General features: G+C 40.2%; 1 protein-coding gene across 2 annotated transcripts in view; it reads right to left on the bottom strand.

The window, feature by feature from the left end:
* LOC138319267 (kinectin-like) overlaps positions 1-20,683 on the bottom strand; it is a 107,355-nt gene that overhangs the window by 84,517 nt on the left and 2,155 nt on the right. For both annotated transcript variants that reach the window (XM_069262296.1, XM_069262297.1), the window contains exons 2-9: positions 19,046-19,096; positions 18,608-18,830; positions 18,151-18,463; positions 15,454-15,566; positions 15,131-15,250; positions 14,695-14,846; positions 13,639-13,755; positions 12,002-12,175 (exon numbers count right to left, since the gene is read on the bottom strand). In XM_069262296.1, coding sequence (XP_069118397.1) covers positions 12,002-12,175; positions 13,639-13,755; positions 14,695-14,846; positions 15,131-15,250; positions 15,454-15,566; positions 18,151-18,463; positions 18,608-18,830; positions 19,046-19,066 — 1,233 coding nt within the window. In that variant the 5' untranslated portion in view covers positions 19,067-19,096. The remainder of the gene's footprint in view (positions 1-12,001; positions 12,176-13,638; positions 13,756-14,694; positions 14,847-15,130; positions 15,251-15,453; positions 15,567-18,150; positions 18,464-18,607; positions 18,831-19,045; positions 19,097-20,683) is intronic.

Raw genomic sequence — 20,683 nt, 5'->3', positions numbered from 1 at the left:
AAAACCCTGTAGAATGAACCTACATTTATTCATTTATATATATTTGAAATTGATCATTTCAATTTTTGTCATATTCAACAGATATAAAAAATTGTTGGTTCTTTTTTTCAGGCACCATGCATGCATAGTGACATGAATACAGAAAGTTCATCCCTTGGACCTGTATACAAGTGTATGTATACATATACATACAATGAGCATCATATGAAGACTGAAGAATGTTGATATCAGTGCTCTTGAAAGTAAACTTTTCCAATATGGACCTAGAAGATCATGAACAGAACATTTAAACAGTATTAATTTATTAAATGTTCCTTTCAACTGTAATTCATTGTTTAACTTTGTAGAAATATTTGTTTATATTAGTCCTCTAGATCCAGTGATTATAATTCTTGCATCCATATGCCGGCCCATTTGTTTGTCAGGGCTTGTGAGATAGCTTTTGCATATTACTCAAGGGTTTAAAAATATAAGGCTCTTTACTTTTTAACATATAGCTTACTATGTGAATACATAATTGTCTTAGGATTTCCTAAATTCTCACTTTATTAGCTAGAGCGAGTAGACCTCAGCATATAAATAAAACCATAAAACTTACGCACAGTTATCTTGAACCATGTTAAAAATCTTTTTGTCACGAACCAAATTTCACATTTATATTTGCATCTATGGTGTAACTTGTACAGTCAGTGTTATGTCACCATTATGTCTATTAACTACTGTAGTAACAGTGATTACTCAAACACATTAGCACTAAAAATGTAGTATTCGTAAGTACTATATGTACAATCTGTCTTTGATCTTGAGTTTCTAAACAAAAAGAGGTGTGTCTACCCTATTCGAGGAAGTTTGTGACAAAGATATACAGTACCATATGGATTCAAAGTTGCTCCAAAATCAATCGAGACTAAATAACCAAAAAAATGAAAGCCATGTAAACCCCAAATAAGCAATGACCAGATCAATGATAAAGCACACCCTTCCACTTCCAGTTATCTGTAGCTATTTCTTCTATATTTCAACCCCCCACTCAAGGGTAAGTACAACTTCCCATCCTCATGATTCTTCTGTCTTTTAAGTCCCCCCCCCCCCCTACCCCACCCCCCACCCCCCCACCCCCCAACAGAACACACATACCTGATTGATTGTCATGTTATTTCAGGTTCCTATTCAGGTATTATTCTCCTAAAAAACCAAAAAGGGTATACCACACTGTGTACTCTCAAAGGAGGGGAACCACACTTCATTCAAAAATGGAATTTACAATTTCATCTTAATTTTGAAATTTTTCAATTTAATTATTAATTACTGGGACTATTAAAACAGTATAGAACCCCTTGGCTACAGACAAAGTACTGTGGTACACATTTCTCTTAATTAATTACTTTTCTTCAACTCAAATCATCTTTTTCTCCAGAGCACAAAAAAAACAGGAAACAACAGAAAAGGAAAGTAACATACATGTAGGCCTATATGTTTTCTGGAAATATATATGATGTGTTAATTCTCACAGGATAGGCCTACATGAAATGTGAAAGAATTAAATATTATCAATGTTTTGAGAGAATTTCCTAGTTGTAATTCTATAGCAGCTACATGCTAATGTACGTTTACATATATACATTTGTACGATATATATACATCATAAAAGTTTCTTTCCTTCCAGCTGGGACATTCATGTCATCGTCTCTCTCAGAACTCAAATATTGTTTACAAAAAAAAAAAAACATACCAGAGACATAGATAATTTAATTAAATCTCTGCAAAAAACTACACGAATAATTGAACACATATATTGTACTTGTAAAATATCTATGTATGAGCTAATTTATTTTCACATCTCTGACAGCTACATGCATGGACGTTCTATGGAACAGTTTTCGTGTGGTTTTAAATGTGAAATTATGTTACGATTATTTGTATTTAACCTTCATGATTCGGTTCATGTAAAATACGACGAATGCGATGCTGCAATAATTGCCCTTCTGCCGGGGCCCCATCTCTGCATCGGCCGAATATTTGTGTCGATTTCCATGTACAAGATGCTTTTATCGAAAAATGATTACAAAGCATTGTCATTAATGTAAGTATACTTCATTTGCATCAAATTTATCATCTCAAAACAACAATTTGCATACCGCATTAGTGGTTTATCACACGAAACGAAACCGACACGACTGAGAAACACATGTCCATGTTGACATTTCCACGCAGCCTCGTTTTCAAAGAGTTTGACGAATTTATATTTAGAACTGTGCTAAATTTACACGGGGCTTCCCCAAAATTTCAATGGTCAAAACTGGACACCGTAAGCAGAATTTGACCATCATTATGGTATACAATGACTTTTGGAAGGCCAAAGAACGCATTTAGACTGGTTTCCTTTGCCCGACTATTCACTTTAACATTGATATATAATTATATATTATGTAGCGCTTTTGAACTTGTAGATCCCTTTCGTGGTTAAGTCATGGGTTCTGAACTTGAAGTAGCATTGATAATATTTCCCTGGAAACTTAGAGATAACTGAATATACTTTCAAGGAGAATGTTATGTTAAAACATATATATGTTATGAAATTATTTGTTTATAGATACTCAAAAATAAACATAAAAATGGGATGGGGCAAATTGTCTGTCGCGTACCTTCTGTTACGTCTTGCTCTACTATGTATATGTAAGAGTAGGGGTATTTGTGATAGAACAGGTTTTCTATCTTGTTATATTTGTTATTGCACTCTTCCTAGTCTTTACTCCAGCAACCTGTTTATTTATCTTTGACCCAAGTTCAGGGAGATACCGTGAGAACAGGTCTTATCTAGGGTGTGTTTGCTGTTTAGCAGACACATTCATCAACCTAGTTGTCCTCAAGATCACCCCGATGCTGACCGCTGACTGCTGGCCGGAGTACACGTGTGGTACACGTGGGAGGTGTTTATCAGTCAGTTCGGTCTTGTCAGTCCGGAAGCGGAAGTTATGTTTAGTGTGTAGATGAGTTGTTGTAGCAACGGTTTCACCTAAATATGGTGTTCTGTCCGAACTCAGACCAATCGGAGGTCACCTCGGGATGCGGGGATAATGGGTCCGTATAAAAAGGGCCGCTCCTGAGGCAAACTTTGTCTTGACTTAGGGAATAGGTAGGGAGCAGAGCCACGTCGTGCACTGTCAACAGTGCAACACTTGCGGGGTTTCTGAGCTAGACTACAACGTGGGTCTTTACTTAGAGTGTATCTATAGCTAACGTGGGGTTTGTGTATAATTAGGGGTTGTCAGGGGCTTAGGGCTTAGGCATCCTTAGGTATCCTAGTTGACACTGTTGGTTTTATATACCTCTAGAGTTAGGAACACTTGTAGGTGGTTAGTTGGCTCCGTAAGGTGTTAGGCTTTGTTTAGGGAACGTGGTAATCACACAGGACTTAGCTAATTAGGCCTAATGTTTGGCCATAGTTAATCTTGGATACATTGTAACTGCTTCGGCACTTATATCTCTTATTGTTATCTGTTGTAACGGGCACTATTGTGAATCTTCTATGTAATACTTAATCTACTTGTCTTTTATATAATAAATAGTTATTTGTACCTGTATTTACCTAGTTGAGTTATTGGATTAGTGTCAGTGCTTCCGCTACATCCTAGAGATCGAACCTGTTGAGATACAGGCCTGTAACCTGTGGAGGAAACGGGATCCGGAGAGGATTTGTGACGACTGTGGACTCTGTTGTATACTAAAAATACTATACGATCACGATTTGGGACTTATACATATAACGGGAGCTACAGTCGGATCGCCCCTCCGGGTCTCTTGTGTGGAAAGCACCATCCTATTACATATTTATATCATACAGATAATAAGAGTTGCTTACTGGATATATACAAATTTCTTAAAGTTGTTTCCAACACAATATATATATATACACTGATCACTCACCACGGTACCCAGTGTGTCTAGAAAAATTATGTAATTGATACATAAATGTTAACCGTCATGTTGTGAATGTTTGGCGTCTCATGATGTTAAAAATAATAGTAAAAAACAAACAAACAAACAAAAAGTCAATATCAGTGAACGTAGTGACTGAATTGCATTAGCATTGGCTTTTGCGTGTTTTTTTTTTTTTTTTTTTTTTTGCATGAATTGACAGTTAATGCAGCAAATTTCGTCAAAAATATTTGGTTCTAATTCAGAATCACATTAATGCATCATTTATATAACAAGAATGAGTGGTAATATTTATAAAAAAATTGTCCTGCTTGAAACATATGCATGAAATGGCATGATTTATCGCCATTTCTCCATGAAATTTTGAGTCACGCGATCCTCTACTCTGACATCTACACGTTTATATTTGCACTATCTGGTATATCATTTGAATATTATATAATAATGTGTATGTATGTCCAACTGATAAGTCAGAAAAAAATCAATAGACTAGCCTGAACTTAAAAAACCCCCAAAAAAACCATTAAGATATGGCACAAAAAGTCGTGCGAATCCATTATATGCGGAAGCAGTAGCTACACTCGCATGCCAAATGTGAGTCAAATACTAGTATCTATGTTTCCAAAATATATTCTAGTATATTGTATGTATCTTCGTGTAAAATTTGGTAGAAATCCGTTCATAAATGAGATCGGAAAAGCTCAAAGAAAAAAGTAAAAGTGCATACATTTCATAGAGAAAACATACATGGAGTAGCCTTCAGACGATCATGCTATATCCATGACGTCATGTTATCTGTGACGTCATTGGTATTGTTGAACCGTTTAAATCTGGTTGAGGCTCTCTGAGGCTCTTTGGCACTCAAGGGAATACGCCAAGAGCCTCATTTGAGGCTCTGTGGCACTCTAAGGGTTAAACAACTCTTGATTAATGAATTTACGTTCCTTATTAATATTGACCACCATTACTTTCGTTTTCAGTCCATGCAATATCTGCAACTATTTCGCCATACTCATAAAAAAAACTATATTTATTGACAACAGAGCTTTTGTCAGTGTTCTGGGAGCATGAAGTTTCAATTCCAGCACTTTTCAAGGATTTAAAGAAAAATTCCAGCACTTTTCCAGCACTGACCCAAAATTCAAGCACTTTTCCAGCACTGACCCCAAATTCAAGCACTTTTCATCTTCTGTACGAACCATGTTACAGGACCATGTGAAGCCTTCCAGATCGCCAGCCTCCAGTAGACGTAACACGCTTGTTTTCTGTCCTGTGCAGACGTAACAGTATTGAAGCTTACAGACGGCGCAGTCCAAAAACCTGTTGTTTGTAATCTTGGCGTCACATTTGTTGCAGAATACATCGATAGAATCGTCTGTCCTGTATCGTTTCGGGTCAGGAAAGCTTGCAGTGGCCATTTTGGGATCTAGTAGTTGGGTAGGCTGTGCAGCTCGTGCTAAATACTTGGCGAATCGAGTTTGCCTAAGTTAAATGGTTCTTGTGAATATTTAGTGGCAAACTACTTTGCCCAACTAGAGTGACATAGGATTGACATAATACTGTATCTCAGATAGTTTAATCTTGACAATTATCTATAAATACCAACGTTTTATAGGTTTGGCAAAGTACCTTGCCGAGACCTTGTTATACACTGTAAATGGCAAAGCTCCTTTGTATTATTAGCAGAACTTGCCCAGATTCTGTTGCACGTGGTGAGTTAAATTTCAACACATATGCCAGCACACATACAGCGACAGACTTACTAGATATATGTTTGATGTATGTATAAAAAGTCCATCGCACTTTGATTTGCTCTCATTTTTTTAGTGATCATGCAGTGGCAAGACTGTCACTGCTATCTGACTTTTTGTTGCACACTACTGTTTGTTGATGCGACCTCGCTTTGGAAAAAACATTTGCCATGTTCTATGTAAAGCTTGACTTGAGTATTTTCCTGGTCAAGCTAGGCAACTGACCACCCTTATTGTTCGCTGTATGCATTAAAAATGATCTGAAGATTATATATATGTACAGGATAAATTTCAATTTCGTAGTTTTTATATTTCATTAGGCAAAACCTACCTTTAAAAACAGCAGTGATACAAGTACAGAATCGAAAGACAATATGTGACATGCACTACTTCTACTTATATGTACAATATAATCAGCACAGAGGTAAAAGTGACATGCTTTTATTTGATTTGGTATATTGATTTAATTATCATTTTAAAAACCAGTCTTCTTTGAAAATCAGTAACCTCAGATATTACATCTTACCAAGATAGTACTACATAGAGAAGGGCTGGTGACCTAGACTATATCACCTTACCTGGGGAGTACTACATGTAGAACGGCTGGTGACCTAGACTATATCACCTTACCTGGGGAGTACTACATATAGAAGGGCTGGTGACCTAGACTATATCACCTTACCTGGGGAGTACTACATAGAGAAGGGCTGGTGACCTAGACTATATCACATTACCTGGGGAGTAGTACTGATTAGAGAAGGGCTGGTGACCTAGACTATATCACCTTACCTGGGGAGTACTACATAGAGAGAACGGCTGGTGACCTAGACTATATCAACTTACCTGGGGAGTACAACATAGAGAACAGCTGGTGACCTAGACTATATCACCTTACCTGGGGAGTACTACATAGAGAAGGGCTGGTGACCTAGACTATATCACCTTACCTGGGGAGTACTACATAGAGAAGGGCTGGTGACCTAGACTATATCACCTTACCTGGGGAGTACTACATATAGAAGGGCTGGTGACCTAGACTAACTACCTGGGGAGTATTACATAGAGAAGGGCTGGTGACCTAGACTATATCACCTTACCTAGGGAGTACTACATATAGAAGGGCTGGTGACCTAGACTATATCAACTTACCCTCGGGGAGTACTACATATAGAAGGGCTGGTGACCTAGACTATATCACCTTACCTGGGGAGTACTACATATAGAAGGGCTGGTGACCTAGACTATATCACCTTACCTGGGGAGTACTACATAGAGAAGGACTGGTGACCTAGACTATATCACCTTACCTGGGGAGTACTACATAGAGAGGGGCTGGTGACCTAGACTATATCACCTTACCTGGGGAGTATTAAATAGAGAAGGACTGGTGACCTAGACTATATCACCTTACCTGGGGAGTATTAAATAGAGAAGGGCTGGTGACCTAGACTATATCAACTTACCTGGGGAGTACTACATATAGAAGGGCTGGTGACCTAGACTATATCACCTTACCTGGGGAGTACTACATATAGAAGGGCTGGTGACCTAGACACCTACCTGGGGAGTACTACATAGAGAAGGGCTGGTGACCTAGACTATATCACCTTACCTAGGGAGTACTACATATAGAAGGGCTGGTGACCTAGACTATATCACCTTACCTGGGGAGTACTACATATAGAAGGGCTGGTGACCTAGACTATATCACCTTACCTGGGGAGTACTACATATAGAACGGCTGGTGACCTAGACTACCTGGGGAGTATTACATAGAGAAGGACTGGTGACCTAGACTATATCACCTTACTAGGGGAGTATTACATATAGAAGGGCTGGTGACCTAGACTATATCACCTTACCTGGGGACTATTACATAGAGAAGGGCTGGTGACCTAGACTATATCACCTTACCTGGGGAGTATTACAATAGAGAAGGGCTGGTGACCTAGACTATATCACCTTACCTGGGGAGTATTACATAGAGAAGGGCTGGTGACCTAGACTATATCACCTTACCTGGGGAGTACGGGCTGGTGAGACTATACCTTACTGGGAGTATACATAGAGAAGGGCTGGTGACCTAGACTATATCACCTTACCTGGGGAGTACTACATAGAGAAGGGCTGGTGACCTAGACTACTAATACATACGGGGAGTACTAATATAGAGAAGGGCTGGTGACCTTACCTGGGAGAGTACTACATAGAGAAGGGCTGGTGACCTAGACTATATCACCTTACCTGGGGAGTACTACATAGAGAAGGGCTGGTGACCTAGACTATATCACCTTACCTGGGGAGTACTACATATAGAAGGGCTGGTGACCTAGACTATATCACCTTACCTGGGGAGTACTACATAGAGAAGGGCTGGTGACCTAGACTATATCACCTTACCTGGGGAGTACTACATAGAGAAGGGCTGGTGACCTAGACTATATCACCTTACCTGGGGAGTACTACATAGAGAAGGGCTGGTGACCTAGACTATATCACCTTACCTGGGGAGTACTACATAGAGAAGGGCTGGTGACCTAGACTATATCACCTTACCTGGGGAGTACTACATAGAGAAGGGCTGGTGACCTAGACTATATCACCTTACCTGGGGAGTATTACATAGAGAAGGGCTGGTGACCTAGACTATATCACCTTACCTGGGGAGTACTACATATAGAAGGGCTGGTGACCTAGACTATATCACCTTACCTGGGGAGTACTACATAGAGAAGGGCTGGTGACCTAGACTATATCACCTTACCTGGGGAGTACTACATAGAGAAGGGGCTGGTGACCTAGACTATATCACCTTACCTGGGGAGTACTACATAGAGAAGGGCTGGTGACCTAGACTATATCACCTTACCTGGGGAGTACTACATAGAGAAGGGCTGGTGACCTAGACTATATCACCTTACCTGGGGAGTACTACATAGAGAAGGGCTGGTGACCTAGACTATATCACCTTACCTGGGGAGTATTACATAGAGAAGGGCTGGTGACCTAGACTATATCACCTTACCTGGGGAGTACTACATATAGAAGGGCTGGTGACCTAGACTATATCACCTTACCTGGGGAGTACTACATAGAGAAGGGCTGGTGACCTAGACTATATCACCTTACCTGGGGAGTACTACATATGGAGGGGCTGGTGACCTAGACTATATCACCTTACCTGGGGAGTACTACATAGAGAAGGGCTGGTGACCTAGACTATATCACCTTACCTGGGGAGTACTACATAGAGAAGGGCTGGTGACCTAGACTATATCACCTTACCTGGGGAGTACTACATAGAGAAGGGCTGGTGACCTAGACTATATCACCTTACCTGGGGAGTATTACATAGAGAAGGGCTGGTGACCTAGACTATATCACCTTACCTGGGGAGTACTACATATAGAGAAGGGCTGGTGACCTAGACTATATCACCTTACCTGGGGAGTACTACATATGGAGGGCTGGTGACCTAGACTATATCACCTTACCTGGGGAGTACTACATATGGAGGGGCTGGTGACCTAGACTATATCACCTTACCTGGGGAGTACTACATAGAGAAGGGCTGGTGACCTAGACTATATCACCTTACCTGGGGAGTACTACATATGGAGGGGCTGGTGACCTAGACTATATCACCTTACCTGGGGAGTATTACATAGAGAAGGGGCTGGTGACCTAGACTATATCACCTTACCTGGGGAGTACTACATAGAGAAGGGCTGGTGACCTAGACTATATCACCTTACCTGGGGAGTACTACATAGAGAAGGGCTGGTGACCTAGACTATATCACCTTACCTGGGGAGTACTACATATAGAGAGGGCTGGTGACCTAGACTATATCACCTTACCTGGGGAGTACTACATATAGAAGGGCTGGTGACCTAGACTATATCACCTTACCTGGGGAGTACTACATAGAGAAGGGCTGGTGACCTAGACTATATCACCTTACCTGGGGAGTACTACATAGAGAAGGGCTGGTGACCTAGACTATATCACCTTACCTGGGGAGTACTACATATGAGGGGCTGGTGACCTAGACTATATCACCTTACCTGGGGAGTACTACATATGGAGGGGCTGGTGACCTAGACTATATCACCTTACCTGGGGAGTACTACATATAGAAGGGCTGGTGACCTAGACTATATCACCTTACCTGGGGAGTATACTACATATAGAAGGGCTGGTGACCTAGACTATATCACCTTACCTGGGGAGTACTACATATAGAAGGGCTGGTGACCTAGACTATATCACCTTACCTGGGGAGTACTACATATAGAAGGGCTGGTGACCTAGACTATATCACCTTACCTGGGGAGTACTACATACATAGAGAAGGGCTGGTGACCTAGACTATATCACCTTACCTGGGGAGTATTACATAGAGAAGGGCTGGTGACCTAGACTATATCACCTTACCTGGGGAGTACTACATAGAGAAGGGCTGGTGACCTAGACTATATCACCTTACCTGGGGAGTACTACATAGAGAAGGGCTGGTGACCTAGACTATATCACCTTACCTGGGGAGTACTACATATGGAAGGGCTGGTGACCTAGACTATATCACCTTACCTGGGGAGTACTACATATGGAAGGGCTGGTGACCTAGACTATATCACCTTACCTGGGGAGTACTACATATAGAAGGGCTGGTGACCTAGACTATATCACCTTACCTGGGGAGTACTACATATAGAAGGGCTGGTGACCTAGACTATATCACCTTACCTGGGGAGTACTACATAGAGAAGGGCTGGTGACCTAGACTATATCACCTTACCTGGGGAGTACTACATAGAGAAGGGCTGGTGACCTAGACTATATCACCTTACCTGGGGAGTACTACATATAGAAGGGCTGGTGACCTAGACTATATCACCTTACCTGGGGAGTACTACATAGAGAAGGGCTGGTGACCTAGACTATATCACCTTACCTGGGGAGTACTACATATGAGAAGGGCTGGTGACCTAGACTATATCACCTTACCTGGGGAGTACTACATAGAGAAGGGCTGGTGACCTAGACTATATCACCTTACCTGGGGAGTACTACATATAGAAGGGCTGGTGACCTAGACTATATCACCTTACCTGGGGAGTACTACATAGAGAAGGGCTGGTGACCTAGACTATATCACCTTACCTGGGGAGTACTACATAGAGAAGGGCTGGTGACCTAGACTATATCACCTTACCTGGGGAGTACTACATAGAGAAGGGCTGGTGACCTAGACTATATCACCTTACCTGGGGAGTACTACATATAGAAGGGCTGGTGACCTAGACTATATCACCTTACCTGGGGAGTACTACATATGGAGGGGCTGGTGACCTAGACTATATCACCTTACCTGGGGAGTACTACATAGAGAAGGGCTGGTGACCTAGACTATATCACCTTACCTGGGGAGTACTACATATAGAAGGGCTGGTGACCTAGACTATATCACCTTACCTGGGGAGTACTACATAGAGAAGGGCTGGTGACCTAGACTATATCACCTTACCTGGGGAGTACTACATAGAGAAGGGCTGGTGACCTAGACTATATCACCTTACCTGGGGAGTATTACATAGAGAAGGGCTGGTGACCTAGACTATATCACCTTACCTGGGGAGTACTACATAGAGAAGGGCTGGTGACCTAGACTATATCACCTTACCTGGGGAGTACTACATATAGAAGGGCTGGTGACCTAGACTATATCACCTTACCTGGGGAGTACTACATATAGAAGGGCTGGTGACCTAGACTATATCACCTTACCTGGGGAGTACTACATAGAGAAGGGCTGGTGACCTAGACTATATCACCTTACCTGGGGAGTATTACATAGAGAAGGGCTAGGTGACCTAGACTATATCACCTTACCTGGGGAGTACTACATATAGAAGGGGTGGTGACCTAGACTATATCACCTTACCTGGGGAGTACTACATATAGAAGGGCTGGTGACCTAGACTATATCACCTTACCTGGGGAGTACTACATATAGAAGGGCTGGTGACCTAGACTATATCACCTTACCTGGGGAGTACTACATAGAGAAGGGCTGGTGACCTAGACTATATCACCTTACCTGGGGAGTACTACATATAGAAGGGCTGGTGACCTAGACTATATCACCTTACCTGGGGAGTACTACATATAGAAGGGCTGGTGACCTAGACTATATCACCTTACCTGGGGAGTACTACATATGGAGGGGCTGGTGACCTAGACTATATCAACTTACCTGGGGAGTACTACATAGAGAACGGCTGGTGACCTAGACTATATCACCTTACCTGGGGAGTACTACATATAGAAGCACTTGTGACAGACTCGTAGTCTTCTGGAGGCAGTATCACTCTCAGTCTACTGTCTATATTGGACAGAGATTGCTGATCCTCAGCCTCTGGTTGGAACCCTTCCCCTGGTCTGACAGCAACTTGGAATGGGTTAGAAGTGAAATCACCATTCTAGAAAAGTGAGGGGCATGAATATAGGTATCCTCAAACTAACCTCAATACTGCAGGGGTTACTATCACTGTCGTGATACCAACCACTGGACTATGTCATAGTAATACTGAAGGCAACATAAAACACCGGTAATTTTAGCTGAATTTGGTCCTTTGATGTTCATTTTGTACATTAACAAGAGGCCCAGAGGGCCTGTATCGCTCACCTGGTTTGTAATGCCAAGTAATGTTCTGAATACAGGTTCATTGGTTTCTTTCTGAAGGAATTTAAATATTTACCTCTAATTTCCTTATTGGGCCCCATACATTCTGCTCCAGGGGGAGGATGTTTCTGGCCAAATTGTGTTACAATCCATGCAGAACTCTAGGACTTGTAGCAATTTATATGATTATCCTCTATTTCCCCTATTTGGCCCAGCCTAGCTGCAATATTGTAGCTCAAAAGACTTTTTGAAAGAAAATGGTGTCGTCTGTAGAGCTACAATTGGTACCTATTACTGCTAATGGAGCAAAGTAATGATTATGCAAACCATTATTAAACATTTATTTGCATTTTTATCATACTTGTTTGATAAAGCTTACCAACTAGGCAATAAAACTGAGCCACATAAAATATCAAATTCAAATCGAGGCATTATTTTTTTAACATAATACATATGAAGGTCTTTCTGAAGGTTATTTATACGGCAAGTCTACAAAATGATAGGTAAATGCATGTATACACATAAAATAATTGGAAACCTATAAAAAAGTATAGAAAACAATGCCCGAGTGATTTTCGAAGGCAGTGCTCCACTACCACACATAGGAACCTATTCGTACCCGGCCGAAAGGTACAGTAGGCCAGGCACATATATTCGTTCTAGGCCCTGCCCCTTCTGCCCCCAGGGGTCAGAGCCAAAATTTATACAAACTCTGTTCCCCTTCCCCCTAGGATCTTTGTGGCCAAATTTGGTTACAATCCATGTTGAACTCTATGACTAGTAGCGATTTAAATTAAATGTTGACGGACAGGACGACGGACGCCGCGCCATGACATAAGCTCACCTGGCCGTTGAGCTAAAAAAGTATTGAATAACAGTACACTGTGGTTGACTGCATGGCTTTGAAGTCATGATTCACTCTCTCTCTCTCTAATCTTCCAAAGGAAGTCTCTACAGGCCTGTGATTGATCAGTTTTTTTCTCCTGAGCTGCCTCCAGTTTTACTATGAGATAGCCTAGGGGTGGATATTACGACTGTGACAGTAACCCCTGGAGCATCAAGGATGGAATATAAGAAAAATATAACAATGTTCAATATAATAATCTTTAAAGACTGATTTTTTTCTTTTATGATTTAATTTACAAATGCATTAAGATAATATTAATTATTACAGTGGAGTATTATGCATAATTATCTCCCAACAAACTAAAGATATCAAAGACTGCATATAACATATAAAGAAAAAATCTATGTACATACAACTGATTCCTCTTCTTCCAGGACATCTGGCATGGCGTCCAAGCCCTCCAAAAGCTGGCTAACACGTGCTCTCTCCTCTTCTGTCATTGGTACAGGGTTTTCAGCCTCTGCTGCAAGCTTTCAAGATAAATCATAGACACATCAAGAATAGACACATTTATGTTACATAACGCAGATAACTTTCAGTGTTGTATATATATGCTAATTTGTCTCATATTTTTTTAAGCATATTAGGGAACTAAACCGGAACCTAAACAAGAGGCTCAGAAGCCTTGATGGTCATCTCACAAATTTTATTTTATTACAAGAGATCCCAGAGGGATTCTGGCACCAACCAAAGATTAATCTATGTCTGACAATTGAAAGAGGGATCTTTTTTCTGCTTTTCAAACTATAACGATCAAAATCCATGACGAATTGGTGAACAAGATGGCTGATAGCCATCTTGTTCACCAATAAATCTCAAAATACATAATGCACAACTACGGCCCAAGGGGAACCTACATATGAAATTTGAAAGAGATCCCTTGAGTACTTTCTGAGAAAGAATGGTATTAAACTTCAACAATCAAAATTCATGATGGCGGCTAGGCGGCCATCTTGTTGATCAATCAGTCCCAACATACAATATGCACAACTAGCTTATAGGGCTCTAGAGGGACCTACATGCAAAATTTGAGAAAGATCCCTCAAAGAGCACTTTCTGAGAAATAGCCATAACAAAGTTTTTAAAAAAATCCAAAAGTCCAAAAATGCAATATGTGCAACTAGGGTCCAAGGGTATGTCCTATACATATGAAATTTGAGACAGATCTCTTCAGTACTTTTTGAGAAATAGCGGTAACAAACTTTTATAACAATCAAAATCCAAGATGGCTGCCTAGTGGCACATCTTGTTGATCGATTGGTTTTGTCTTACACACAAGTGATACAAAAGACAAAGTATGATGGCAAAAGGTCATATAAGGTTTTGAAATAAGTTATGTAATGTATAATAAAGGTCATCATATTATGTACTGAGGAAATTGTGAGGTTTGATAAAACATTATATCTTACCTGTTTATTTCTTTTGATAAAATCTTTTTTCCGCTTCTTTCTCTTTCCTGACTTGCTGCCTGTCATGGAGGAAGTCTCACTGCCGAGTTCTGAGTCCTGTTGTGAGTTACAATCACTTCGCTCTGAAGCTGTGTTAGATCGGTGACTAGAACCTGTAAACAGTGCACATTCTTTATACCATAAGGATCAGGACAAACAGACAGATGTGAAAAAAAATATTAATAATCCTTTGATGATTCAGATATCTTAGCTCCCTATAACCTATCATGAACTACACAGGTGTTTGTCATGATGAATTAATTTTATATCAATTGTTTTTAAATGTTTTAGACAATCAGGGACTTTGTATCTATAATTTTCAAAGAAGTTCTCAACAAGATTCATATCTACTTTTGCTTATTGCCATAATAGTTGTTGTAATATAAACAAGGTTTACCCCTTCTCTGTCTATTACTTCCTCCAGCCTCCCCATTTTGTTTGTGAACATCAGGATAGTCTTGTTCATTAAGCTGTGTTGTAAATACTGGTTCATTTGTAGAGTTTGATAATTCAACACCTGTAAAGAATAAAACATGCTATATAAAGAAGGCACAAAAAACATTTAAAAAAACAATCAATATTGTCTGAGCTACATATTTTGATTGTTCATACTGACATATTGTAAAAAATATCCAGAAAAGTTTTCCTCTGATTCTCCAGACAAAACAAAGACAAAATAGCAAGTCCAGAATTCTACATGTTGTATACAACAATGAGTACCTTCATTATGGCTTGGAGGCAGAGTTAATGCCAGGTATTTAGATGTGTTCATTTTCTCTTCCTTTCTCTCATTTGCTCCATCTGATTTTAAATCTGCAAGTTCATTTTTGATTCTGTAAGGACATAATAACATACATTAGTTATTACACAATCCAATATCAAGTCTTATGTTTTGTTTTTGTGACTGATATGTCATGACTTACACATTTTAAAGGTGCTTGTAATGCATGTGTTGTTTACATACATAGCACAGTATACATTCTTATATATTTAAGAAATTATTTTCCTGTAAGGAAAAACATTGCAAGTGATAACAAGAGATCCCAGAGGGATCTTGGCGCCCACCAAAGATTGATCTATGTCTGACAAATGAAAGAGGGATCTTTTCTCTGCTTTTCAAACTTACAATTCTTTTTTCTGCTTTTCAAACTTTAAACTATCAAAATCCAAGATGGTGGTCGCAAAATGCAATAGGCAGAACTAGGGTCCTAGAGGAACCTACATATGATATTTGAGAACAATCCCTTCAATACTTTCTGAGAAATAGCGGTAACAAACTTTAACTATCAAAATCCAAGATGGCCACCGGTCGGCCATCTTGTTGACCGATCAGTCCCAAAATGCAATATGCACAACTGGGGTCCTAGGGGAACCTACATATGAAATTTGAGAAAGATCCCTTCAGTGCTTTCTGAGAAATAGCGGTAACAAACTTTAACTATCAAAATCCAAGATGGCTACCTGGCGGCCATCTTGTTGACCGATCAGTCCCAAAATGCAATATGCACAACTGGGGTCCTAGGGGAACCTACATATGAAATTTGAGAAAGATCCCTTTAGTGCTTTTTGAGAAATAGCGGTAACAAACTTTAACTATCAAAATCCAAGATGGCTGCTTGTCGGCCATCTTGTTGACCGATCAGTCCCAAAATGTAATATGCAGAACTAGGGTCCAAGAGGAACCTACATATGAAATTTGAGAACAATCCCTTCAATACTTTCTGAGAAATAGCGGTAACAAACTTTAACTATCAAAATCCAAGATGGCCACCGGTCGGCCATCTTGTTGACCGATCAGTCCCAAAATGCAATATGCACAACTGGGGTCCTAGGGGAACCTACATATGAAATTTGAGAAAGATCCCTTCAGTACTTTCTGAGAATTAGCGGTAACAAACTTTAACTATCAAAATCCAAGATGGCGGCTGGTCGGCCATCTTGTTGACCGATCAGTCCCAAAATGCAATATGCACAACTAGGGTCCTACGGGAACCTACATATGACATTTGAGAAAGATCCCTTCAATACTTTATGAGAAATAGCGGTAACAAACTTTAACTATCAAAATCCAAGATGGCTGCCTGGTGGCCATCTTGTTGACCGATCAGTCCCAAAATATAATATGCACAACTAGGGTCCTAGGGGAACCTACATATGAAATTTGAGAAAGATCCCTTCAGTGCTTTCTGAGAAATAGCGGTAACTATCAAAATCCAAGATGGCTACCTGGCGGCCATCTTGTTGACCGATCAGTCCCAAAATGCAATATGCACTACTAGGGTCCTAGGGGAACCTACATATGAAATTTGAGAAAGATCCCTTCAGTACTTTCTGAGAATTAGCCGTAACAAACTTTAACTATCAAAATCCAAGATGGCGGCTGGTCGGCCATCTTGTTGACCGATCAGTCCCAAAATGCAATATGCACAACAAGGGTCCTAGGGGAACCTACATATGAAATTTGAGAAAGATCCCTTCAGTGCTTTCTGAGAAATAGCGGTAACTATCAAAATCCAAGATGGCTACCTGGCGGCCATCTTGTTGACTGATCAGTCCCAAAATGCAATATGCACTACTAGGGTCCTAGGGGAACCTACATATGAAATTTGAGAAAGATCCCTTCAGTACTTTCTGAGAATTAGCCGTAACAAACTTTAACTATCAAAATCCAAGATGGCGGCTGGTCGGCCATCTTGTTGACCGATCAGTCCCAAAATGCAATATGCACAACTAGGGTCCTAGGGGAACCTACATATGAAATTTGAGAAAGATCCCTTCAGTGCTTTCTGAGAAATAGCGGTAACAAACTTTAACTATCAAAATCCAAGATGGCTACCTGGCGGCCATCTTGTTGACCAATCAGTCCCAAAATGCAATATGCACTACTAGGGTCCTAGGGGAACCTACATATGAAATTTGAGAAAGATCCCTTCAGTACTTTCTGAGAATTAGCCGTAACAAACTTTAACTATCAAAATCCAAGATGGCGGCTGGTCGGCCATCTTGTTGACCGATCAGTCCCAAAATGCAATATGCACAACTAGGGTCCTAGGGGAACCTACATATGAAATTTGAGAAAGATCCCTTCAGTACTTTCTGAGAAATAGCGGTAACAAACTTTAACTATCAAAATCCAAGATGGCTGCCTGGCGGCCATCTTGTTGACCGATCAGTCCCAAAATACAATATGCACAACTAGGGTCCTAGGGGAACCTACATATGAAATTTGAGAAAGATCCCTTCAGTACTTTTAGAGAAATAGCGGTAACAAGAATTGTTAACGGACGGACGGACGGACGGAAGGACGGACGGACGGACGGACGGAAGGACGGACGGACGACGGACCACGGACGAAAGGCGATTTGAATAGCCCACCATCTGATGATGGTGGGCTAAAAAACTGAATTTTTTTTTTACCTTCTCTGAAGTAAAATTCTGTCTTTTTTCACTTCCCGCTCCCTTTTCATCTTTTTTGCTAAAATTCGATCAAGTTTTCTCATTTTTAGAATCGCATCCTTAAGCTTTGGATCAACATCATCCAGAATTTCCTCAGCCTTGGCACGAGTGCTGTCTTTGTGGTCAATGTTTTCTCTAAACTCTAAAGCCTCTAACTTTGTTTTATAAACTCCTAGTTCAGATTTCATTTCATCGCGCACTTGGTTGGTTATTTCACTCTTAATTTCTTTCATGATGTCTCTCTCTTCTTCACTATCCACATCAATACCATCCTCTGGAGAAAAAGAATACAGACCATGGAAATAAAAAATAAAAAACTATTTGGCAACAGACAATGATACATATCATTTATTGATTGATTATCATACAGTATATTCTGGCGATTGACACATGGCACAGCAGATCTCTAACAACCTACCATAGGGAAGAAGTCCTCCTCCGTTAAACAGAGGGTCAATATCCCCTGCAGCACCTCCATTTTGGATGGCAGGGTGGTTAACATTTTGGTCCCACCCCTCCTTCAGGTCGCCGAGCTCCTCTTCTGACCCACTGCTGTAACTCGGCCAGTCGCCATCGTCATATTTACCAGTAGCTGTAGGGCCATCCTGAAGGTACTCGAGATCCAGATGCAGATCAAGTTCCTGTAAAATACCAAAACTATCTGAACTTGGAAAGTGGGAAATCAAACATTGAAGTACTTAATTAAATCTATTTTCATATAGTGATTATCATTATCTTATGCTGTATCAATCTGACAAAAGGAATGAAATATAGAGATATTGCAAATAGACAATTAGATTACATTTAGTGATCCTTTACATTCTGTATATACTACTATGTTATGATTCATACAAACCTTCATTTGGTTTTCATCCATTTCAGCCCCTAGAGTCTAGAGCAGTCTCTTCTGTAGGAATCAAAATAATATTCGATACAATAATATGAAACAGTGTATGCCGTCACTAAGAATGCCTTTGGGAGACTAGGGAATTGAAAAAAATATTCTTTCGCTATTTATTATTTATCTATAATCATTAAAATAAAAGTAGGTACAGAAATCTGTTCTAGGGGGCAAGGTAGCGGTATGTGAGGATGATGGTATTATCGAGTGGTGATAGGCCGAGGGGTAAACAGTAGTAGATTAACAGGCAAAAGATCAATTATAAATAAAAGACTATTAATTACATATTAGAACTGTAGTGTATCTTTAACTTAATTATGAGCATATCATGCCCATTAAGTACCCTCTGCCACACAGCTCATGAATGGGTTTTGATCACAAAGAGTACTTAGAAAGGATTTATGACCAACTTGAACAGATTGAAGATCTTGTCATTTTGTGATATCATGTAACAGGGTAAAGGCACAGTAAGACATGGTTAATGAATCTCAGGGTACTAGCAAAATCACTTTGTTATAAGCAAAGTCCATTTCACATATATTACAGACATCTAATTCTTATAGGAGCCTTGATGGGAAATGAAAATTACTACGCTATAATCATGAATTTGTAAAAATGTTTGTTATAAACCTGTTTTACTGTAACTAAGAAAAAGGTACTCCCATAACACAAGAGTTCATTGGTCAGCCCATTTTTCTTTTCCTTTTTTGGCTGTCAAAACAATGTAATGTTTCAAAAGTGTCTCATTGTGGGAGGCAATATTCCTGTCTTTTCTTTAATCTGTGAAAAAGGAAGCTATTATCAACCATGCATTGCAAGTTTTATAACTTGTAACATGCTAAAACAACAGTCTTGGTTGGGGATGAAGGAGGCAGCCCTAACACTATACAGGTATCATTTGTCCTATATCTGGTCATTTTTTTTCAAATGAATGGTATTTTTCTCAGGTCTGTACATCATTATTGCTCCCATAACATTACTTCCAAGAATATTAGAGGTATAGCTTGACAAGACACTTTTAAAACTTTACATTGTGTCTAACCGACTGGCTGACCAGTTGACTCTCATGCTAGTTGACATGTCAGTAGAAGGATTTTATTGTGCTGACTACATGGGACAGCGTAGTGATTTCAAAGTGTCTTATTATACTAATTAAACATCTAGTATTACTGGAATATACCCAGGTCTGTGTAATGGGACAGGCACTTTTATTATGTTGGGATTGGACTGGGTTGATTTAGGTGACCAGGTAGATTAATCGGTAGAGCATCCAGCTAGTGTTAGTTTCAATTCATGTCTGGCCACTACATTTTCTCCTCACCTGTTACAAACTTGGTGCCCTACTAAAATACCCTGGTGGTGGTATTTAATGGAAAGGAAAGAGTGTAGCGGGATTGGATTGACAGGGTCGATCATTTGTGATCAGGTAGCTCAGTCAGTAGAGCATTTGGCTAGTGTTTGGAGGTCTCAGGTCCGAATCTTGGTCTGGTTCTTCTCTCCTATTACTCATATACTACAGTAAAACCCCCTAAACTCGAACAGCAGGGGACCAGGTCAATAGTTCGAGGAATACGGGGTATTCAACTCATCTGA

The sequence above is a fragment of the Argopecten irradians genome, chromosome 3, assembly GCF_041381155.1.
Source record: "Argopecten irradians isolate NY chromosome 3, Ai_NY, whole genome shotgun sequence".
Classification (NCBI taxonomy): Eukaryota; Metazoa; Mollusca; class Bivalvia; order Pectinida; family Pectinidae; genus Argopecten; species Argopecten irradians.
This window is presented reverse-complemented; position numbering and strand designations above follow the sequence as displayed.